The 14,133-nt window shown below is 65.9% G+C and overlaps 7 protein-coding genes across 7 annotated transcripts; 4 read left to right on the forward strand and 3 right to left on the reverse strand.

Annotated features, from left to right (window-relative positions):
* The first annotated feature begins 12 nt into the window (after positions 1-12).
* Positions 13-754, forward strand: V1510DRAFT_421934 (Snf7 family). Its single transcript, XM_066934702.1, has 2 exons — positions 13-117; positions 149-754. Exons 1-2 carry the CDS (start codon positions 52-54, stop codon positions 725-727), a joined length of 645 nt encoding a protein of 214 aa, XP_066787172.1. The 5' UTR covers positions 13-51; the 3' UTR covers positions 728-754.
* V1510DRAFT_421935 (hexaprenyldihydroxybenzoate methyltransferase mitochondrial precursor) lies at positions 644-2,023 on the reverse strand. The gene has a single exon (XM_066934703.1). The coding sequence runs from the start codon at positions 1,707-1,709 to the stop codon at positions 750-752; it is 960 nt and encodes a 319-aa protein (XP_066787173.1). The 5' UTR covers positions 1,710-2,023; the 3' UTR covers positions 644-749.
* On the reverse strand, positions 2,024-4,508 carry V1510DRAFT_421938 (uncharacterized protein). Its single transcript, XM_066934704.1, has 3 exons — positions 3,679-4,508; positions 2,809-3,646; positions 2,024-2,622 (listed from the first exon to the last, which is right to left on the reverse strand). The coding sequence occupies exons 1-3, from the start codon at positions 4,015-4,017 to the stop codon at positions 2,228-2,230; spliced, it is 1,572 nt and encodes a 523-aa protein (XP_066787174.1). The 5' UTR covers positions 4,018-4,508; the 3' UTR covers positions 2,024-2,227.
* A 1,065-nt stretch (positions 4,509-5,573) lies between these two features.
* Positions 5,574-8,494, forward strand: V1510DRAFT_244380 (P-loop containing nucleoside triphosphate hydrolase protein). Its single transcript, XM_066930552.1, has one exon. It carries the CDS (start codon positions 5,617-5,619, stop codon positions 8,110-8,112), a length of 2,496 nt encoding a protein of 831 aa, XP_066787175.1. The 5' UTR covers positions 5,574-5,616; the 3' UTR covers positions 8,113-8,494.
* A 1,322-nt stretch (positions 8,495-9,816) lies between these two features.
* V1510DRAFT_427128 (nucleotide-diphospho-sugar transferase) lies at positions 9,817-10,892 on the forward strand (the record flags this gene model as incomplete). The annotated part of the gene is made up of 4 exons (XM_066935194.1): positions 9,817-9,827; positions 9,859-9,970; positions 10,002-10,276; positions 10,310-10,892. 4 exons carry the CDS (start codon positions 9,817-9,819, stop codon positions 10,890-10,892), a joined length of 981 nt encoding a protein of 326 aa, XP_066787176.1.
* A 1,131-nt stretch (positions 10,893-12,023) lies between these two features.
* On the forward strand, positions 12,024-13,137 carry V1510DRAFT_421949 (uncharacterized protein). Its single transcript, XM_066934705.1, has one exon. The coding sequence runs from the start codon at positions 12,037-12,039 to the stop codon at positions 12,787-12,789; it is 753 nt and encodes a 250-aa protein (XP_066787177.1). The 5' UTR covers positions 12,024-12,036; the 3' UTR covers positions 12,790-13,137.
* V1510DRAFT_421950 (uncharacterized protein) lies at positions 12,815-13,816 on the reverse strand. Its single transcript, XM_066934706.1, has one exon. It carries the CDS (start codon positions 13,675-13,677, stop codon positions 12,961-12,963), a length of 717 nt encoding a protein of 238 aa, XP_066787178.1. The 5' UTR covers positions 13,678-13,816; the 3' UTR covers positions 12,815-12,960.
* Positions 13,817-14,133: the final 317 nt, after the last annotated feature.

Below are 14,133 nucleotides of genomic sequence, written 5' to 3' on the forward strand. Positions count from 1 at the left end.
ACCGGCGTTTCCCGACAGGCCGTCGTCACCGGCCGTACCCACACCAGCACGATGAACCGGATTTTTGGGAGCAAGAAGGCGGTGCCCAAGCCGACGCTTGACGATGCCATGGCGAACGTAAGTCCGGCGCGCGCGGCGCTGACGCCAGCTCGACACGAGGATCTCGTCGCTCGACGTCAAGCTGTCCAAGCTTAACTCGGAGCTCTCGGTCTACCAGCAGAAGATCGCGCGGATGAGCGACGGGCCCGGCAAGCAGGCGCTGCGGCAGAAGGCCATCAAGCTCCTGCGCCAGCGCAAGATGATCGAGGCCCAGAAGGACTCGCTCCAGACGCAGAGCTGGAACATGGAGCAGGCGTCGATGACGACCAGCAACCTGCGTAACGTGATGACGACCGTGGACGCCATGAAGGAGGCCAACAAGGAGCTCAAGAAGCAGTACGGCAAGATCAACATCGACAAGATCGAGGCCATCCAGGACGAGATGGAGGACCTGCTGGACATGTCTGCCGAGCTCCAGGACACCATGGCGCGGTCGTACGCGCTGCCCGACGACATCTCCGAGGGCGAGCTCGACGCCGAGCTCGAGGCGCTGGGCGAGGAGATGAACTTCGAGGGCATGGGCGCCGAGGAGGGCATGCCGAGCTACCTGGCCGACGACGCCATGCCGACGTTTGTCGACGAGCCGGTGCCTGAGGCCAAGGAAGGCGTCAAGGAGGCCGCCGCCTAGAGACGGCTAGAATGCATTTACACTATGTCTTGCGCGCGGCGAGGAAGTAGTTGCCCAGCGTCGGCGACCCGCCCAGCTTCCACCCGGCGAACGGCACGTAGAGACAGCCCTGCACGCTGACGACGTCCCACCGGCCATCGTCGACGTGGCCGTCGAACCACTCGCGCAGCTCGCTGGCGTTGATGTACTTGGCCCACGTGTGTGTCCCGCGCGGCACGATTCCGAGGATGTGCTCCGCGGCGAGGATCGTGGTCAGGTAGCTGACCGCCGTGCGGTTGATCGTCGAGAGGAAGATCCAGCCGCCGGGCCGGACGCGGGCGGCCGCTTCGGCGAGCACCAGCGCCGGGTTCGGCACGTGCTCCAGCATCTCCATCAGCGTCACCACGTCGTACTGCTTCTCGCTGCCGGGCGCCAGGTCCGTGATCGACCGCAGCTCGTACTCGAGCACGTCCCGGCCGTCCCGCTGCTCGAACAGCGCAGGGTCCCGGCTCTTGTGCTCGCGGGCGACCCGGATCACCTCCGGCGACAGATCGATCCCCGTCACCGTTTTGACCGTCGGCAGTCGCGCCAGCGACTCGGACAGAATCCCGCCGCCGCAGCCGACATCGAGCACCTCCAGCTCGCTAGTCCGCGATAGCCCCGGGATCGAGTAGTTGGCCATGGTGCCAAACATGAACTCGAGCCGGATCGGGTTCATCTTGTGTAGCAGCCGCGACGACCCGTTCGTGTCCCACCATGTGGCCGCCAGCTCGCCAAAGTGCGACAGCTCTTCGGCGGACGACGTGGTGCCGCGCGGCGGCGCGCTGCCGGCGGAGCTGCGCAGCGACGAGGTCGAGCTGGTCCAACGGCGCTGGGTTTCGGCGGCCAAGCAGCGAATGCCGCGCGCAGCGCGCTGTGTGCTGCCGACCGGCCATCCATTGGTGGCCCGCGGTGTCCGTACCCATGTCTGTCTGGCCCGTACGGCCGCTGTGCGTGCAGACATCGTTGGTTGAAGTCGGACGTCGTGGATGGGAGACCAAACGACAAAATTCGCGGTTGGGTTTTCGCGGTGACGCTAGAGTTGGGTCGGTCCACTGCACTGGCGCACGTCCATGACGCTGGCGCACATCCACTGCACTGGCACCGTCCACTGCAGTGGCGCCATCCACGCACTGGCATACACCAAACTTGCCCCTGCGTCGACTGCGCGGTGCAACGTGTCCGCTCCGGCAGGCTGGCCAACGAGCCGCACGGGATGCGGCTCACATCAGCACTTCCTCAGCCAGCGGCCTGGTGGATCGCTACGCGTCTACGGCAGTCATCAACAAAAAATTTATAAGCCTCAAGGTACTGTACACTCAAATATCAAAAAACTCCTAGCCAAGAATAACGTGTAGTCATAAGAATCAGAGAAGAGAAGAAGCAAAAGACAGAAGAAAAGAAAACCAAAAATAAGTGGTGAGGTCTCAAAATATATCAGTTCGCCATGTGTTCAAATCTCGTCTGTTGCAGAGCAGAGCCCTACTCGATTGTCATTTCCTGGGCATTGATCATGCTCTTGAGCCACCACACCTCCGTGAACTTGTGCTGGCAGTAGAACCGGAAGATGCGGTAGAACTCGGCCACGATGCGCTTGGCTATCAGGTCGCCGTTGTTGATGTAGGTCAGGAAACGGCGCGACATGAGGCCGAGGAAGCTGACTGCCATCATGATCATGCGCGGGTCGTTGAGACCGTACTCCTTCATGCGCGCGAGCAGGAAGAGCGGCTGGTAGTACCAGCAGTCGGGCGAGACCGGGCAAATGTCGGCGAAGTCGTCTTCGTCGTAGTCGATGCCGGGCGTGGCGTCGGCAGGAGGCGCGGGCTCGGCGGCGGGCGCCGACGAGAAGAACGACGGCCCCGAGGACGAGCCCGAGCCGAGGCCGCCGAACGAGCCGAGGCCGGAGAACGAGCCGAACGAGCCGAGGCTGGGGAACGAGCCCAAGCCAGGGAACGAGCCGAAGCCCGAGCCCAGGCCCGTTGTGCTCGGCCGCGACGGCTGCGGCGTGCTCGTGCTCAGGTCCTCGGGCTCGGCCGGCTTCGGCTCGGGCTCGGGCGCCGGGCGCTTCTTGTTCTTCATCAGCTTCGACCGGATCTGGCGCGTGAGCTCCTGCTTCAGCGACATCGGCCGAATGACGTCGATCGCCGACTCCAAGTTGAGCTTGTTCTTGGTGATGGGCAGCTCCCGGCTGAACTCGGTGAACATGGTCGAGAAGATGCTGTCCGGGCGCAGCGGCCACACGATCTTGATCAGGCTGAACATGCCGCGCGCCAGCTGCACCCACGTCTCGGAGAAGATGAAGTACGTCGGCGTGAACGACTCGTTCGTCGGCCGCGTCGTGTTCGCCAGCGCGTCCGTGAACAGCAGGTACGCCGTCGCCAGCAGGCTGTCGGCCTTCTGCGGCGTCATCTCCTGCAGCTGCTCGCCCAGGAGCCGCAGCGCCTCGCAGCGGTGCACGGTCGCGCGCGCCTCGAAGATCTCTTTCTTAATCGACGAGTTCTGCGCCATGTACGTGCCCGTGAACGCTAGAAGCGCATGCAGCACCGGCGGGTTCTGGAACGCCACCGACGGCACGATCTCGCCCCACAGCTTGTACGCGCGCGAGTCCATGGGGTTGATGGTCGAGAACACCGAGGACGAGTAGTAGTGCATCAGCTGCATGTCTATCAGGTCGAGGCCCTGCGGCGCCGCCCCGAGGTTCGCCGACGCAGAGCTCATCTGGTACAGCCCCTGGTACACAAAACTGTCGGCGCAGATCCGCTGCGGGCCGCTGCTGCAGGTGCCCGCGTTGTTGTCGTTGCACAGCCCGAACGCCGCCGAGATCTCCGAGAACGCCGTCTGGAACGAGCACTTGAGCGACAGGTGCACGCAGTTGTTGCAGATGGGCCGCCGCTCGTCGCACTGCCGTTAGCCCGGCCCCCGTCACCACCTACCTTGACGCGCCGCCGCTTGCACGTATCGCACCCGTTGCGCGACTTGCGGTGCGGCCGCCGATGCGGCTTGCTCACCGCACCCGACGTCCGCCGCTTGCCGCCCTTCTGTCCGCGCCGGCCGCCACTCTCGGTGCCCTCGGCTCCATCCGCCCCGTCACCGTCCCCGTCACCGTCCATGTCGGCGTCGGCGTCGGCGTCGGCGTCAGCCTCCGCGGAATCGGTCGCCGCGGCCTTCTCGCCCGCCGCAGCCGCTAGCAGATCGCCCATGGGAAAGTAGTCGTCGTCTTTGAATCCGCTGCCATCGAGCCCCAACAGCTCTGCAAACGTGAAGTCCGCCATCGCTACCACCTAGTCGCAAGACGCTGTACTGTAGTAGAACACTAGTCCGCACTGGTTAAAGCCCGATTATCATCGTCGCTGCCTGTTCTGGCTGTAATCTGTCGGCTGCTGGCTCGACGGTCTCAGCGTGGTCGTCAAAATTTTCTCGTTGGGTAAATCAAAGGTAGAGAAACCGCAACGCGATATTTGGCGACCACTGCGGTCCCTCCCAGCGTCCCGAAATATCGCGGCAACATCCCAACGATCGACAGGCCCAGCGAACCTAGACTGCCGCGACGCGGAAATATTGCGATAGCCAGATTCGAGCTCCCTTAGCGCCGCTGAAGACGGCAGACACGAGCGGACGTCTAGACGACCTTCGGAGACGCTTTTGACCCAGATCGGCCGCGCAGGGCCCATGGCAGACCAAAGAATAGCAGCAAACCGCGTAGCGGCGGGGATCGCGGACGGCCCGACACCAGGCACACCGACCACAGGGACCGCCAGAGTACGGCCCAGACCCAGGCAGGACGCCGTCGACGCGCTTTGGGCGACGGCCAGCGTCGACGCGGCCCAGCAGCGCTGGTCCGGGGACCGCTGGCGCGTGTCGACGACAGCGGTCGCGTCCACGCCCGCCGCCGCCGCCGCGCCGCCCGCTACGCCCGCCGCCAAGATCACGCCCGACAGGACACGGCCAGGTAGGCAATTGTCAAGCGAGCGCTGACGACAGGCCGCAAGCGACAGGCGTCCATCTATGCCCTGTTCAGGGCGCCGGCGAAGACGCCGGCGCGAGCAGCCGATCACGCAAGCGAGAACTCAGGCGGCGTGCCGGCTGCGAACGTGCGCGGATGTGCTCGCCTACCTGGACCGTCTGCGAGCACACCCGGCGCAGTCAATACTACGGTGGCGGCCGTCGACGCACGGCCGGTCGCACGGTCGGCGGCGCGGCCGGTCGCACGATCTGGCCGAACAGCGAACGGCCAGGTAGCAACGGACGGCACGAGCACTGCACGCATACGCAGTCAAACAACAGTCACACAGGCGGGCGACCAATCAGAGCTGTGGACGGCGAGCAGCTGTGTGTCCTTGTGCGACAATGGGCTTGCGGCTGACCAGAGAGCGCGGGGACCGACGGCAGCAATGCCTGAATTGGACATGCGTCCGCGCTCATTGGCCGAAACTGCGCCGGCGACAGGCGTCGGGGGGCTTGCTTTGTGTGACCCGGGGCCGGTCCAACAGGCCGGGAAGGCGCCGCGCAGATCGGGTAGGGCAGGCGCCAAAGAGACGCGTGCGTCATCACACGCCGCCGGGGTGGCGGTGGACTCACCGATTGGCTTGGCGGCTGTGACCTCGGCGGCTGCCATTGTGGGTACTGCAGGTACTCCTGCCGGCCGGGCTGCGGGTCCGGTAGCGACGGGTACCACCGCGTCGGGTCGGGATACCACCACACCGGGTACCACCGCGTCGGTGCCAACGCCGGATGCCGACCGCCGCGCGGAGCCGCACGCGCCACTGTTCCGGTCGTTCAAGCCGCCGACCATGCGCAGCGCGACCGCGGTGCGATTCCGGTCGGCGGCGACGCTGGCTGCGCCTACGGCTGCGACTGTGGCCACGCCCAAGATGGCCGCGCCTGCGCCCGCGCCGCCGCCAGGCCTCTCGGTCTCGGCGTCGCTGCCCGAAGCGTGCCGCAGCGTGTTTCCGTTCGGTGCGTTCAACCGCATGCAGACACGGTGTTTCACTTCGCTGTACGAGTCGGACGAGAACGTTGTGATCTCGTCGCCGACAGGCTCCGGCAAGACCGTGCTCTTCGAGCTGGCCATGGTCCGCCTCTTTCTGGCCGCCGACGACGGCGCCAAGGCGGTCTATATGGCGCCGACCAAGGCGCTCTGCATGGAGCGACACGCGGACTGGACGCGCAAGTTCGGCGTCCTCGGCAAAACGTGCGGGCTGTTGACAGGCGACACCGCGCTAGAGGACGTCAGCGCGGTCAAGCGAGCTGACATCATCGTGACCACGCCCGAGAAATGGGACTCGGTCACACGCAAGTGGGCCGACTACGACAGAATGATCGGTCTCGTCCGGCTGCTGCTCGTCGACGAGGTCCACATGCTGCAGGACTCGCGCGGCGCCACGCTCGAGGTCGTCGTGTCGCGCATGAAGCACGTGTCGGTGCGGTGCCGGTTTGTCCTGCTGTCGGCCACGATCCCGAACGCCGGCGACATCGCCGAGTGGATCGGCCGCGCGGACGCGGCCGCGGCGCCGGGCCCCGCCGTCCTGCACGTGTTTGACGACTCGTACCGGCCGGTGCGGCTCGAGCAGCATATCTACGGCTACGCGACTACGTCCTTCAACGACTTCCAGCTCGACCGCGTCTACGACGGCCGGCTGATGGACGTGATCTCGCGGCACTACTTGCAGCGGCCGATCATCATATTCTGCTCAACGCGCAAGATCACCGTGGCTACGGCCAAGTTCCTGGCACGCGCGTGGGGCAAGGGCCGCCGGATCTGGCCCGCGTGCACCTCGCCGGACGCGCGCCGGTTCCAGGACCGCGACCTGGCTGAGGTCGTGCCGTCCGGGGTCGCATTCCACAACGCGGGTCTGTCGCTGACGGACCGCGGGTCGGTCGAGCAGCTCTTCCTGGGCGGCCAGCTGGCCATAATCTGCTGCACGTCGACTCTGGCCGTCGGCGTCAACCTGCCGGCGCACATGGTCATCATCAAAGGGACCACAACATGGGCCGACGGACGGTCCCAGGACTACTCGGCGGCCGAACTACTGCAGATGATGGGCCGCGCTGGCCGGCCGCAGTTCGACACGTCCGGGGTCGCTGTGATCATGACCACGGCCGACCAGAAGAGCCACTTTGTGCAGGTGCTCTCCGGCAAGGATCCCGTTGAGAGCTCGCTGCACCGCAACCTGACCGAGCACATGAACGCCGAGGTGTGTCTGCAGACCGTGCGCGACGTCGGCTCGGCCGTGCGCTGGCTCAAGTCGACGTTCCTGTACGTGCGGATGCGCAAGAACACGGCGCACTACAACATCCACCGGGGCGCGCGCGTGAGCTCGCTCGAGCGCATGCTCGAGCGTATATGTGTCGACACGCTCAACGATCTCAACGAGACAGACTTGATCACGATAGACGGGTCCGAGCGGCTGGAGGCGACCGACTACGGGCGCGCAATGGCCCTGTTCTACGTCCAGTTCCCGACCGCGCGCAGCTTCATCCGCGCGCCGCTGCACTTGTCCACGGGCGACGTGCTGCTGCTGCTGGCGCAGGCCAACGAGTTCAAAGAGCTGCGCATGAAGCCTGGCGAGCGCAAGTTCTTCAAGGACCTGTCGCAGGCCGAGGGCATGCGGTTCGACTTCGCTGGTGACCTGGGCACGCCCGCCGGCAAGGTGCACACGCTCGTGCAGGCCGTGCTCGGGCGCGCAGACCTGCCGGCGTCGGACGACGGCGGGCGCACGTTCGTGCAGTTCCAGACGGACAAGATGCTCGTGTGGCAGCACATCAACCGGCTGGCCAAGTGCCTGGTCGAGTGCCGCGTGCTCATGCAGGACGCGGTCTCGGTCCGCAGCGCGCTCGGACTGTCGCGCGCGCTGGCGGCCGAGGTCTGGGAGCTGGGGCCCGAGGTGCTCATGCAGCTGGACGGCATTGGCCCGGCCACGCTGCGCAAGTTTGTGGCCCGGGACGTGCGCTCGTTCGCAGACCTGGCCGCGCTCGAGACGCGCCACGTCGAGGAGATCCTCGGGCTCAACCCCGGCCGTGGCCAGCGATACCTCAAGGACGTGAGCTCGATCCCGACGTTTGGGCTCGGCGTGCGCAAGCTGGCCGAGACCGCCGTGGCCGGCGTGGGCGTGCGCCTCAAGCTCGAGGTCTCCGTGCAGGTCCTCAACGAGACCGTGCCGACGCGGTTCCGCAAGCGCCAGCTCACGGCCGTGGTCATGTCCGAGTTCTCGTCCGGCGCGATCGTCGACTTTCGCCGCACGCCGCTGGCGCGGCTCGGCCACGGCACGTCCTTCCTACTATACCCCACCGTGACGGCGCCGGTGGCCGCCGTCCGGTGCTCGATCTCGTGCGACGAGATCGGTACGTGCCCGCACCCGCAGCGCTGACCGCAGCCGGAACCGAAGTCGTAGCCGAGACGGAACTGCACATCTCGCCGCAGCTGCTGGCGACCGCCCACAATACCCCTGATACCCCGGCCATCGACGCCGACAGCCAGCGCGACAGCTCGGACGACGAGTACGGCGGCAAGGCGTTCGACAGACTACGTATACCCTCTCCGTGGCGCGGACCGTACTTACATCGCAGTCACAGACGACCTCGCTCTCGACGGGCCGCCAGGCCGGCCAGACACCCCTTCTCGCAAGATACCCGCACCCGCCCCCAGTGTAGCAGCGCCGCCGACGCCGGAGACGCCGACGCCGGCCCGCCCGGCCGCGCGGCCGGCGCCCCGGCCGTCGCGGCCGCCGCGGCCGCCACTGGTAGAAATCGACGGCCAGCGACTGGCGCCGCCCGGCCCGCGGCTGCGGCCCGACGGCCGCTTCGAGTGCGCGCACGTCTGCAAGGACAAGGCCGCGTGCAAGCACAAGTGCTGCAACGAGGGCATGCCCGCGCCGCCGCGCGTCCGCGACGACGGCGAGAAGCGCGCCGGCGACCGGCTCGAGGCCCCGGCCAAGCGCCAGGCGTGCGACGAGCCGTCCAGCTCGGGCACGGTCCGCTCCGAGGACGTCCTGGACACGCCGGCCACGTTTGGCGGGCTGCTGCGGGCGCTGCGCGGCTCGCCCGGGCCGTCGCCCGGCGTCGCCAGCGTGTTTACGTCGCCCGGCAACACCACCGCCGATACATCCATCGACGCCACGCCGTGCAAGCCCGGGCTGCCGCCGCTGCCGCCGCCGGCCGTGCTCGACATGGACGCCGAGCTCGAGCTCGCCAGGGTTTGGGACGAATGACAAGCAGCCGAGCAGGCGCGGCAGCGCCCGGGACGCGTCATGCAGCTACCCCTGTCGGTACCTAACTAACGCTGGATGTACGCGAGCCGGCCGCCGGCCCATCGGTGGCCGATCGGCGGCCAATCGGCCGCCAACCGGCCGCCGCGGCCGCCCCCAGGGCCAGCGGCCACGGCAACGTGGCCGGCGTGTCTGCGCGACAATAACGGGCGCGTCGTCTTTGTAGTCGTTGTTCTCCGCGTTTTGCGCTGGGCGCGGCTTAGTTGTCTAAACACCACCAAGTCTAGTGCCAAGAATTTCCAAATTTTCGATAGCGGCAGCTGCGTCGGCCTAGTTAATGGCCATCTAAATATAAGTGCAGCGCGGACGACGACGACAGTGGAGGCCTGGACAGACATTGAAGCGGGCGGCGATACATGCGCCAGCAGACGACGGTATCCGACAGACCACAGAGCCAGGCAACTGGCAGGGCAGACGGAGGCGCAGATCACTAGACCGAGCCAGATAGACGGCAGCGAGGACGGCACGATGGTGACGGCGACGTACAAAGACAAGGCGCCCCGGATGAACAATCCGATCATGTCGCCGCTGTTTCGGCAGTATCGGCGCGGATCGCGGTGGCAACAGGCGGCGCGGCTGGCGCCGGCGGCCGTGCTGGCCGTGTTCTTCCTGACGGTGCTGTACTCGGCGTTCAAGGCGTCGAGCGACGGCGAGGAGGCGGCGGCGCCGGCGGCGCCGGTGGTGCCGGCGGCGGCGCCGGGCCTGACCGAGGCGGCCTTTCTCGAGCAGTACGACCTCTCGTTCGACGACATCTCGGCGCTGTCGCGGAGCAGCAAGCAGATCGGCCGCGAGAACGCGACGCTGGTCATGCTCGTGCGGTACGTACGCCTGGGGGCGCGCTGACGACAGCAACTCGGAGCTGCGCGAGGCGCTCGACTCGATCCGCAACGTCGAGGACCGGTTCAACCGGCGGTTCCGGTACCCGTGGACGTTCCTCAACGACGAGCCGTTCACGGAGGAGGTACGTGCGCGCGCGGGCCCGCTGACGGCAGTTTGTCAACTACACGACCGGCATGGCCTCGGGCAAGACCAACTACGGCCTGATAGAGCCCGCCCAGTGGAGCGTGCCCGACTACATCGACAAGAAGAAGATCGAGGAGGGCATGGAGAACATGGTGTCCAAGAACGTCATCTACGGCGGCAGCCTGAGCTACCGCAACATGTGCCGCTACAACTCGGGCTTCTTCTACCGGCACCCGATCGTGAACCAGTACCGCTGGTACTGGCGCGTCGAGCCGGGCGTGCAGTTCTACTGCGACCAGCTCTAGTAAGTGCGCGCGCGCGGCCGCGCTGACCGCAGCGACCCGTTCAGCTTCATGCGCGAGAACGGCAAGGTCTACGGCTTTGTCATGGCCATGTACGAGTACCTGCTCACGATCGAGACCCTGTGGGACTCGACCAAGGAGTTTGTGCGCAACCACCCGCAGTACCTGGCCGCCAACAACTCGCTCGACTTCTTCGTCGACAACTCGGAGCCGTCCAAAGAGGGCGACAAGGAGTTCGACGGCGACTACAACCTGTGCCACTTCTGGAGCAACTTTGAGATCGCTGACCTCGACTTCTGGCGGTCCCCGGCCTACTCGGACTACTTTGACTTCCTCGACCGCAAGGGCGGCTTTTTCTACGAGCGCTGGGGCGACGCGCCGGTGCACTCGCTGGCTGCGGGGCTGTTTCTGCCCAAGTCGGCCATTCACCACTTTGGCGACATTGGCTACCGCCACCCGCCGTACGCGCGGTGCCCGCAGGACGAGGAGTCGCACCAGTCGGGCCGGTGCTACTGCGCGCGCGACGCGCACTTTGACGATGACGGGTACTCGTGCCTGCCGCGGTGGTGGAACGTGGCGGGCATGAATCGGGGCGCTGGCCCGAAGGGCCAGCACTGAGGCCTGCAGCGCTAAAAATATGCTTGTTGTAATAAAGCATTTGGAGATCAGCGGCGGGCGACGCGTGGAGGCCACGAGCCGGCCCGAGGGGCGATAGGACCCGGGCGGCACGCGGACGCGTCCGACCGGGCGACCCGTAGCGGCGGTACGACCCGGACGACCCGTAGGCGCGGCGCGACCCGGACGACCCGCACGCGCGATATGACCCGGTCGCTCGTGGGCGCGCGCGAGCGCGGCCGGACGACCCAAAGGGCCGTTACGACCCGGGCGACCCGTAGGTGCGGCACACCCCGAACGTGCAAGCGCGGTACGACCCGGTCACCCAGGCGCGCGCGGGCGCGACCGGGCGACCCGTAGGCGCGGTACGACCCGGGCGACCAGCGAGCGCGGTACGACCCGGGCACCCGTTGAGCGGTACGACCCGGACACTCGTATGCGCGGCACGACCCGCGCAACCGTAGGCCAGGTCCGGCACGTGTGAACCTCGGTGCAGTACGCCCGCGGCTCGACCTCGGCCCGCGAAGCGAACCGCCAACCGCTGTCAGCCGCTAGCTCGCTACTGTCCCGGACGCTGTCCCGTGCTGGACTCCGGCGATCGGGGGAGCCATAGCCCCGGCCAAGCGGTTCCGGCACGCACGAATCGTTCTAGCGCAAACCTTATTTGGCAATATGGCCCGTCTAGCGGATACGAGTTTTACGAGCCACCCCGGCGATCAAATTGCGCCCAGGTCGCCGACCTCCAGCGCGTAGTCGCCGACTGTCACCGCGGCGACTCGTGCACGGCATCTAACCCCCGAGTCAGCTGCATCGGATCTGTCAGGCTCTGATCCTGGCCCGGACATTCGGCGTTATGCTGCCGCGTACGCCCGCCTCTCGCCGACCGATAGCCACCAGCCGCGCGCAAGCGTGCGGCTCAGCCCGTGCTGCGGCCAGACATCATCGGCCAGCATCTGACGGCCCTAGCTCCATGTGGTAAACGTGGTGGTGCGTTACCCAAAAAGAACCTAGTCCCAGCTATTCTATGTTCCCGAGAGCTCTCTGTATCCATCGCTCACGCTCGATCCACCACGAGCTCTCTCCTTGGCACCAACTATATAGCTCCGCGGTCGAGCACGGCAGTAACAAGCTCTCTAACCATCTCACCATGTCGTACCCTTCTCCCCTCAACGCGGTCGCCCGCAAGCTCAACGACCAGGTCGCGATCCTCTCGTGTCCGTTCCTGCGCGTGAAGCTCCTCCAGATCGGCGCGCGCAGCTCGTTCATCACGCTGCCATCGCAGGCGCTCGTCGTGCACGCGCCGCTACCATACGACGCACAGTCTGAGGAGATCGTCGCCGGCCGCCCGGTCAAGTACCTGATCGCGCCCGACTTTGAGCACCACATGGCGCTCAAGTCGTGGAAGGACAAGTTCCCCGATGCCGTCGTCATCGGCGTGACCGGCCTCAAGGCGCGCAAGGCGCCCCAGGGCGTCGTCGTCGACTACGAGGTCGCGGAGGCCAACAAAGTTCTCAGCGCGGCCGACTTTGGCATCCAGGACCCGGATCTCGCCGAGTTCCAGTTCGTCTATCTGCCCGCGTTCCCCAACAAGGAGCTTGTCACCTTCCACAAGCCGACCCGGACCATCTTCCAGGCCGACCTGCTCATGACGTTCCCCCTGACCGAGCAGTACTCCAAGGTGCCGTCGAGCGAGAACGGCCGGCTGACGCCGCTGTTCAAGAAGGCGCTCGCGACCAAGCGGTTCCAGCGCATGCTCGTCAGCGACGCCGCCAGTGCGACCGCCGGTCTCAAGGCGGTGCAGTCGCTCGACTTCGACACGATCGTGCCCTGCCACGGCGAGGTCGCCGCCGGCGACGGGCGCACCGTGTTTGAGAAGTACTTTGAGCAGTTCCTGGCCTGATAGAAGCGCCAGCGCGGCAGATGTAGTTTATTTGTATCACAGCGGTCCGCATCGACGCGGCCGCAAGTTTAGGACGGTATAATAATGGAATGTGTTATATAGGTACATGGGGCCCGGCGGCGCCTCGCGGCAGTGCCGTCCGAGCAGCGTGGGTAATGCAGGGCCGTCGGCCTAAGTGTTCTTCACCAGCACCCACATGAGCACCAGCTGGCAGACAAAGCTGTACATGAACAGGAACTGTATCCGGCGCTGGCGCTGCTTGTGGTTGACGGTCGTCGACGTGGTCGCGTTCGCGCTCGACTCCGGCAGGACGACGTACTTCAGCGAGCGGAGGAGGAAAAACGCGTTGGCCGCGAACGTGTAGAAAAAGACAGTGTACTTGAGCATGAAGCTGGGCATCAGCGAGCTTGCGGTCATGGTGAGGATCACGCCGATGAACTTGTAGCCACTGTACGCCACCAGGTCCAGCAGCTGCGACTCGTTCGAGATCGACAGCAGGTAGCAGCCGAGTTTCAGACCGAGCATCTCAAAGATGACGATGGCGAACGCCATCGACGCGATGTAGCCCAGCATCTCGGGGTGGAACGAGCCGTGCAGACCAGCGATGACCGACGACAGAATGATGTACGTCGTGAACGCCATGACCGGAATGTACATGTCGGGCGAATTGATGTCCTCGCGCGGCGACTTGTAGCCCTCGGCCACGCCCGAGACCTCCGACCGGCGCATCTGGCGTGACCACAGCTTGTGGGTCCACGGAAACAGCACGAGCGCGATCTTGCGTGCCACGTACTTGTTCGAGACCTGGAAGTACGTCTTGAGGGTCGGAACCGATAGCGAGAAGTACTTGCTCAAGTTCTGCTCGACGTACTCTTGGCCAGCCAGCATCGCGTTGCGGCCGACCTGCAGGCCGACCTGGGCAGTCGAGTCGTTGAAGAAGTTGCCGTAGCCCTGGGCTCCGGGACCGGCGCCGGGAACGGCGCCGGCGGCAGGGGCCCCGCCAGCGCCGCCGGCCGCACCCCGCGGTGCGTAAGGGTTGGTCTGCGCCTGGCCAGGCGGCGGCGAGCGCATCGGTGGAATCGGGTGCTGCGGCACCGGATGGTGCAGCGGCGGTGACGACGGGTTCGAACGGGGCTGGTACATGGTGTCCACTGGCGATCCTAAGCGCCTCTGAGCTGGTCTCTCGCGATCGATCTGTGTAACGGGCTGTCGTGGTATGCGACCGCAATCCGGCTAGTGCTGGCTGATGTGCACGATGTACGCCGTTGGACGCCGGTAGGAGTAGTCTGCTGCAACGCCGTCTGAGGTGTTATCGTCAACGTCGTGGCCCTATTTGGTCTCCTG

Source organism: Dipodascopsis tothii (assembly GCF_038497935.1).
Source record: "Dipodascopsis tothii strain CBS 759.85 unplaced genomic scaffold V1510scaffold_33, whole genome shotgun sequence".
NCBI lineage: Eukaryota > Fungi > Ascomycota > Lipomycetes > Lipomycetales > Lipomycetaceae > Neoaidaea > Neoaidaea tothii.

Bases quoted from the DNA above. Each gene is read 5' to 3' on its own strand.
- V1510DRAFT_421934 (XM_066934702.1), top strand. From the start codon at position 52: ATGAACCGGATTTTTGGGAGCAAGAAGGCGGTGCCCAAGCCGACGCTT. The intron at 118-148 runs GTAAGTCCGGCG...CGCTGACGCCAG, and splicing joins TTGACGATGCCATGGCGAAC to CTCGACACGAGGATCTCGTC.
- V1510DRAFT_421935 (XM_066934703.1), bottom strand. From the start codon at position 1,709: ATGTCTGCACGCACAGCGGCCGTACGGGCCAGACAGACATGGGTACGG.
- V1510DRAFT_421938 (XM_066934704.1), bottom strand. From the start codon at position 4,017: ATGGCGGACTTCACGTTTGCAGAGCTGTTGGGGCTCGATGGCAGCGGA. The intron at 3,647-3,678 runs GTAGGTGGTGAC...GGCTAACGGCAG, and splicing joins GCAAGCGGCGGCGCGTCAAG to TGCGACGAGCGGCGGCCCAT. The intron at 2,623-2,808 runs GCCCGGCGCCCG...TCGGCGGCCTCG, and splicing joins GCTGATGAAGAACAAGAAGC to GCTCGGGCTCGTCCTCGGGG.
- V1510DRAFT_244380 (XM_066930552.1), top strand. From the start codon at position 5,617: ATGGCCGCGCCTGCGCCCGCGCCGCCGCCAGGCCTCTCGGTCTCGGCG.
- V1510DRAFT_421949 (XM_066934705.1), top strand. From the start codon at position 12,037: ATGTCGTACCCTTCTCCCCTCAACGCGGTCGCCCGCAAGCTCAACGAC.
- V1510DRAFT_421950 (XM_066934706.1), bottom strand. From the start codon at position 13,677: ATGCTGGCTGGCCAAGAGTACGTCGAGCAGAACTTGAGCAAGTACTTC.